Consider the following 7,766-nt stretch of genomic DNA (forward strand, 5'->3'; position numbering starts at 1 on the left):
CTTTCCCTCCTTTTCCAACTCTCAAACCACTTCTCGAATCTCCTATTCTATTTGGATACTGTGAGAATCAAGCAGCAAATAGCCCCTTATCACCCCTGCACTGCTGGAGAGTTGCTTCATGGTGGGTCTGGCTGGGGCTTTTTAAGGGACCCTTACAACCTGAGTTACGTGCTATAACCACAACGGGCCTTCTATAGCCCTAGCTGCTACATATGTTTTTTTTCTTCTGTTTCAGCTGTCCCATCCCAAATACATACACCACAGTACTAGAGAATGGGAATTCAAGCAAAGCACAGTTCAAGATGAAAATTTTTTCCTTTGTTAACAATTCTGTGGTTTACCTACACTGCAAAATACGTATTTGTATGGAGACACCAGGAAGAACCTGCAGGACAGTAAGTGTTTTGCTCTGATAAGCTTTTTTTCTCCACCATGCCATATGCAATCCTGCTATGGAATTGAAGGAGGAACGTTCCCAAGCAGGGGTTAAAATAGCTCTTAAAGCTTTCCTTCTTTCTCTGCTGGGAGCAAAAAGGAGTGGGGAAGAACTACAACCATATGGAAGTGTCCACGTTTCTTCCTTTTCCTCATCCTCATAGTTTAAAGCATGGAGCTTTTCCCCAGAAATGGGGAAATCAAAGTTGGGGAACCTGAGAACTGAACCTTTTGCCTCTGCATAGGTGTGGCCAGAAGGCAGTGAACAGAAGTCACAATGAGACAGGCTGTTCATAAACGTGTCAGCTCAGATGGACATGTCACAAAAGAGCGAGCACCTATATTGGCAGTGTCTGCAGGAAAATCTGAGTCAATTGTTTTGGGATGTTTTTCTGTCTTTTTCTTTTCCCTCGAGATTTGCTTCTCCAGGTGCGGGTTTAGGTGTCAGGAAAGGAAGCTTGGTGGCGTTAAGTTTCTAGGGCTGTGACTCTAATAGTGTTTATTACAGCTTTTAAAAACACTATTGCTTTATAAAGCAATAAACCAAGCAATGTTCTGATAACAGCTTCAGTTTCTGTCTGTGCTCCAAAGCATTGCTTTGTTTGTTTTTACTTCTAAGTAAGCGATACACACTGCTTCATCTAAAAATGTGTTGCTACCCTAGAAATAATAAAAAAAAAGGTTTTGTTGATGGCTTTTTTTTTTGGCTGGTTGTTTTTTTTTTTACTTTATAGTGGACACACAGGAATTCTCCTCTCCCTCTGCCAACCTTCCTGGTTCTTTTTCTATCAAGGATGTTTTCATTAAGAGTTTGGTGTTCCTCCATTGTTTAACACTTTCCTCTAGCCCTAAATAACTCAGTTTAAGCCCATTATAAAGCAAATGATCTCTTCCTAAAAGATTAAAAATGGCTAGCAGAAGATACTTGTTTCCTTTCTCAAAGTATAAAGCTTCCTCCGGATTAAAAAAAAAAAAAAAAAAGGTAGCGACAGGAAACACGACTGACAGATAGAAAGATGGCTCCAGTTTTCACAGCTGAATATGCGTGTTGAAAATCAGTGCTTCAGCAACCCCCAGCCTATGCCCGCCTTTGGAGGAGGTGGTGCCCTCCCCGAGTTCACTGTGTGTCCTGCACAGCTGGGGAGGGACGTGGTGGTGGGTGCAAGGCCGGGGAATAAGAGGGGTGGGAAGGACAAGGACTGCGTGGGCTGCTATGGCTGCTGTAAGGAATCAAACAGTTGATCTGCCACTGCGTTTGCTGTTAGAGCAGGCTTATCTGTATGGATTAGAGCGTAGGGACAGAGTTAACTAAATGACTGGCTTTGATGTGAATTACAGGGGTTTGTGATGGGGTAATTCTTCTAGCCCAAGATGAGGTTTGATTGAGATTGACATCTGCAGTAAACAAGGCACAGCAAAGTTAATCAGTGAGGCCCTTCTCTTTCATATATTCTATATTATTCATTCCTACATTATTCTTATCTATATATGAGATATATTGTTCTTTCTCCTATACAAAATTTACCCCCTATGAAAAGTTAGTGAATTTAGTATCTTAGATTGAGATTAAAATGTTATGTGGAGAAGACAAGCACCAGGCATATCTACAAAGGATGACAATGGCTTTTATAAAGAAGGGAGGGGGAGCTGCAGGAGGTGCAAACATCAAAGAAAACTGGAGCAACAACAGCATATATTTGGAAATAACATGAGATGTCTGGGAAAGTGCTCAGGGTCTGGGATCTGATCTTCTGACCTGTCTGCTACTCTGGAGAATGCTGACTTACTTCAGGGCAGATTTGCTTCAGCTCTTTGCTCACTCAACTGAGACTTACATTTTGTATTATTTCTTCTTACCCAGTCTTTTTATTCATTATTTTCTTGGCAGAAGAGAGTAACGTGCTCTAAAGTTTAGAGTAGAAAAAAAATAGACAGGCTGCGGAGCAATGTAGCGAGAAACGAGTAAGAAACACGTTTTTGAATGGGAAGAGGAGCGATGTGCCACCACCATGCGTATGTTTGCTGGAATGTGGCTGCTCCATGGCCACATGGAACCAAAAAATCAAGGATCTCTAATGGATCCACCTAGCTGGGAAAAATATTCAAGGGTAGGCCAAAGTGGCAGCTACATGGGTGTTTTTCTGGGGGCTGACCCAGCTAAAGGGACCATTGCTGACAGTGGATTTTACAGGTTTTTCAGTGTAACCAGGGTGGTAACACTGGTGAGACATTCTAGTGTAGACAAGCTGGTAAGACACCCTTGTGCTTCCCTACTTTCTTTAGCTGATTATAGTATGGTACTGCAGTTTCTCTGGTTTTATGCACAATTCCAGGACAGCCACAGTACCTTTTGAATAACTTTGACAGGCTACGGCTCCTATATCAGAGACCTTTAGGTTGCAACTGAAAACGAAAAGGTAGCAAACAACTTAACAGCGCTACAGAGGGAGTGTGCAGAAGATGAGTGTGCTGTGTGTTCTACGAGTGCTACTCACACACAGCTAAAGCAGCTGATCCCTAACATTTCACAGGGCAGCGCTTTCAAACCAATAGTTCCCAGGTTAGAAGTTCACATGTCACTGAAAACTTGTGCGTTGCTTCAAAGTGACACACAGCTTGGCAGGGGCTAAAAGTCGCCGCTGCTTTTTCTGGTGCAGGTTGTAGTGTCTGCTGTGCCTGCCACGGGCAGCAGAAACATCCAGCCAAAGATGTTTGCAAGACCCTGGCATATAGAAATATTGAGAAGCTTATTCTCCCATAAGGTTTCTCTAGAACAATCAGAAAGTTAATGAAAAGAGATTGTCTGTGTGAAATGTCTGTTCATGGCAGTGTTTGCCAGTGTGACTAATTACAGATTTTATACTGATGTTTCCCTAATGCCATTTCTTTTGAATTTCCATTTGGTACTGATTTCCGTTTAACAAAGCATAACATTAAGAAACAAGAACCCCAACAAGTGCGAATAGCACTGGGCTTTCACATGCTCATCTGAAGGCTTTGTATTTTTAATTAGTAAGCCATATTACTTGGAATTTGAATTGATTGTTACAGAGATGCCACGCAGTTCGATCCCTGAAGACCGGTGAAACCATCGCTACGCACAGAACATCCTGGGGACCCCTGTGTAAATCGGCTGGTGAGTTATGAATAGATGCTTACAAAAGGGGGACACTGAGTAACCACCACTTTAAGATTCCTTTTCACTGGCAAAGGAACCTGACGACCTGTGATACAAGGTTTTCATGCCACTGCATATTTTTCTCACAAGCAAGTGTTCTTACGGAAGCCATGTGGCAGTGTGGAAAGGCATGTGGCCTCCTCGGTGAAGTGATTGTCAGACTGTCAAGGGAATGTAAAAAGGGAGAGGATAAAGTGCTTCATGTAGCTGTTTGCACAGGGTAGCAAGTACAACAGCCACAAAATCAAACAGTTATTACAATTGTAAAGTGTGAAAGCAGCTTGGAACTTTTAGATTGCAATCAGTTTTTCAGATGTTTACTCTATAGTGTTGTTAGACCCCAATTATATTGAGCTCTGAAGTCCAAAATCAGAGGAGATAAGAGATTGCATTGTTGTGTTTCCTTAGACTCCCTGCTGTTGACTTTGTTGCTACCATGGGGGAAGGCGGCAGATGCACAGCACCTACGTTAATCTGGTAGAGTCGTTAGTTAACAGTCAGGTTAGCAGAGAGTGAACACCAGCAGTGTGTCCAAGCAAGGTCTAATTTGTTATGCATTTGCCTCTTCTGCATTAACCCTGAGTGATGGTTTCAAGGGCAACTGGGGCCTCTAACATTTTCAGTCATTTGGCCTCCTCCAGCCATTTGCATTTCTATCTTATTAGTGTAAAACTCTCATTGGGAGTATTTGTACACACCAACTCAGAGTTTTAACACATGGCTACTGTGAACGGACAGAAGTCACCCCCTTTCCTACTGCTGGTTGCCTGTTTTGCCAGTCACTTAATGCTCTTCTGACTGTGGAGATAAGTTAATGCTGGACTGTTAGTGGATTCGGGGTATTTTTTCTCCTCTGCTGTGATGGCCACAATCTTGTTTCAGAACATGAAATGAACATATCGTATTTTTCTTCTATTTTATGCAAGTGTTAGACTGTTAGAATAGGCGTTCAGTGTTCATTTCTGAATTAGTTCTTTTTTTTTAAAAAAAACTTAGCAATTAATACACCTTGCTTTGTACAGCCCTTTCATCAGGTAGATCTCACTCCCATTTTCACTGGAGACCCCAACACATATGTAATATTGAAAAATGGTCATTAAACAAAAGGAACTCTGGTGAGGGGAGCTTTATTTGGGTGGTACTACATCAGCTCCTAGGCAAAGGTGGCACTACAAGGTGATGTCTCCTATTTCCAAGTTCGATACTCACATCGCGTTTTAAGTGTGAGGCTAGACCGAGACAGTGATATACATCTCTATGTTGAAGGAGACAATGTGAATTATGATGTCAGGTAAGCTGCTGCAGTGAAACATGAAAAAAACTTGAACTGTTCTGCCTATACTGCTTGGCCACATGCTATAGCAGAGACCACTTGTACATGTCCTCAGGAAGGCCTGTTCTGTCTGCGTCTGGCTACAGGCTGCCATTTCCACTCCACGTCTTCTTTTTTATTCCTGTGTTTCACAATGAAATTCAGAAATAAGCCTAAATATATTGTGTAACACTGCTTTGGCCTGTCTTGGAATGATGCCCTGGAGGTTATGTAGCTTGGACACCACTATTGCATACCTCCCTGGCTGCCAACAATGCCCTTTGGCCAAAGATCTTGTCTCTAATTACAAGCGTGCATGCATTGGTACTTGTCTTCTGTGCACCTCAGGAAGTGCACAAGTGCTTGGCTAAATAAGTGCTGTCCTGAAAATGTATGCAGACAAATAGATGTTCTTGTAAGTGCATCAAGCATTTGCAAGAATGCATTAGAAGTGTGCAAGAGTAATGTACAACCATGAATAGAGGCATAATGTTACACGGAGAGGGGATTCTGCTTGCAGATTTGGAGAAATACATGGAATTGTCTCCAGGTGAACCAGGTGAACGCATTCTGTCACTGGTCAGTGGAGCTTAGGGAGACAGCTGGCAACAAGGGTCTTGACTCCTGCCCACACATAGGCATTTAGTGCTCATGACCCATGGTGCCTTGTTCTTTCCTTCCCCTCAGTGTCTGGGTGCTATTCCAAAAGACTACAGGACTCCTACAGGTCCCATGCCATGTCTGCCAGGCCTGTGCAGACATTGTAGAGGCCCTTGGGCTTCTCAGGTGGCACTAGATGCCTATGCTTAGGCTACAGAGTTGAGCCCATGGTGACCACTTCAGCATGACTCACTTACCTGCCTCCACTGACTACCCCTTCGGGATCTCTGCTGACTAGAATGGGAGCTTAGAGACCCAGCACACATAGAGAATCCTCCCCCAAATACTTTGTGTTTAAAGAAGTGTTACATATGAGATAAAAGAAAATCAAGTGGTTTTTAATAATTATTAAGATGGGAGAATGCTTCACCTCTAGGGTCATTCTAAAAGTAAGGCAACATTTCAAAATGTCACCAGTGCTAATCCTTTAATTCTTATTGCAACAGAAAATGGTACAGTCAAATTCCAAAGACACACCACACTCATGTCAGCAGGGACTCTACACCTGTGTGTGAAATGAGAACTTGGACTGGGGCTCACAGACCTTTCCATGAGAACCACCCTCCCCAAAAGGCTGATTCACTTCTGCATCACAGCTCTGTGCTTCAACATGCATGCTGGCTAATTTGTAGGCAAAGCGTTTTTTTTACCCCAGGAAAACATTTAGGAATTTCAATGCTTTTTTCTTTCACCTGTTGTTTTTTTTTTAGCATCTGATTTGAAGAGAGAGAAGGTGGCTGGGATGGGAGTTGGATACATCATCCTCATTGTCTTTGCTGTGTTTGCTTTTGTGGTGGGAGTTGTGAGCCTTCTCATTTTCCAGTACCAGCGAAAGATGGGAAGATACAACTTCAGAATCAAGTCTGACAACTTCAGCTACCAAGTGTTCTATGATTAGTGATTTCCAGGTTAACAGATGTAAGTACTGAATCATGATCAGTTACTTTTTTAGCTGTTTATTTCTTCCTGAAAGGGTTAAATACTTGCACATGAACATCCTCTGTTTAAGGGTATTTGAATCTCCTGTCCTGTTTGCTGTGGGTGAAGGTCATAGAAGTAAGAATGAGATCCCCGCTATTCTCGCCCGTTTTCAAATGCTGCAGACTACAGAGGAGGAAGACAACCTTCTTTTCTTCATCTTCCTTCATGGCTCAGTCTCTGTCAGAGTAAATGACACACCGCTTTAGAAGAACACCAATAGCCATTTCCACAAAAAGCATATCACTCCTGGTTTTGGATCATGGATTAGTACAATAAAGGAGAGGAAATTTACCACTGTCTTTATAAATCTGCTTCAGAAGCTAATTTGCTTCAGAAGTTATCCCTTTCTACAAAAGCTTGTGTTTAACTTTTTTTTTTTTTTGGAGGCGGTGTTTTTTTGAGAAAATAGTGGGATGTTAGACATAAAGACCTTGAAATATTGATAATATATAAGCAGTCCTTATAGGTGCCTGCAGAGAGTCTGTAAAGAAAGCTCTGAGGAGTGTTAACCACTACAACATGTCCTGCCTCTGCAACTTGGGAATTTAACACTTCTCCAGAATGCCATAGGATTCAGCACTTTTTCTGTAAAATGAGTGTGTTCTAGCTGCTCCTCCACCACCGTTTGTATGTTTGTCCCTTTAAGAGGCGGAGAGATAGGAGAGAAAGTTGACTTGCTGAAAAAGAACACCTAACATTGCTTCACAACTCAAGGATGTTTACTGCATCAGATCGAATTCGGTTCCTGGGAACAGCCTTATTTGCCATTGTTACCAGAGTTAGTAAATCTTTCCTGATGGAGGCCTGATACATGACAATGCAGCTGCCATGACCACAGTAAATTCCCTAGACTCATCATGATGGTATTTGCAGATAATTTGGTTTGCATCACTAAGTACAATAACGATTAACATATATCACAGAGAAAGGACAAGGAAGACTGTATCCCAGCTATCTGCTTGTAAATTCTTGCATAGTCACTATTACCTCTAGTTCCTCTAGTCTTACATTATGGACACCACCCTCTGGAGTCATGTGGGGGCAGCTCCTAGGAGATCACTGTAGTTGAGGGTGATGCTCTGTTTGCTTCCCAAAGTCTGGTCAGGGCTGCCTGTAGGGAGCCTAAAGGGAAGGTACCCGGGGATCCTTGGTACAGCTCCAGCAGCTGTACAGCTCCATTAGTGGTGCAGGTCCCTCTGG

The 7,766-nt window shown here is 42.6% G+C and overlaps 1 protein-coding gene across 1 annotated transcript in view; it reads left to right on the plus strand.

The window, feature by feature from the left end:
* Positions 1-6,483, plus strand: part of UMODL1 (uromodulin-like 1) — a 51,103-nt gene extending 44,620 nt beyond the window's left edge. Inside the window, exons 19-21 of the mRNA XM_009891338.1 lie at positions 236-395; positions 3,487-3,571; positions 6,296-6,483. Coding sequence (XP_009889640.1) covers positions 236-395; positions 3,487-3,571; positions 6,296-6,483 — 433 coding nt within the window. The remainder of the gene's footprint in view (positions 1-235; positions 396-3,486; positions 3,572-6,295) is intronic.
* The last annotated feature ends 1,283 nt before the right edge of the window (positions 6,484-7,766 follow it).

Source organism: Charadrius vociferus, unplaced genomic scaffold, assembly GCF_000708025.1.
Source record: "Charadrius vociferus isolate BGI_N301 unplaced genomic scaffold, ASM70802v2 scaffold298, whole genome shotgun sequence".
NCBI classification, from domain to species: Eukaryota; Metazoa; Chordata; class Aves; order Charadriiformes; family Charadriidae; genus Charadrius; species Charadrius vociferus.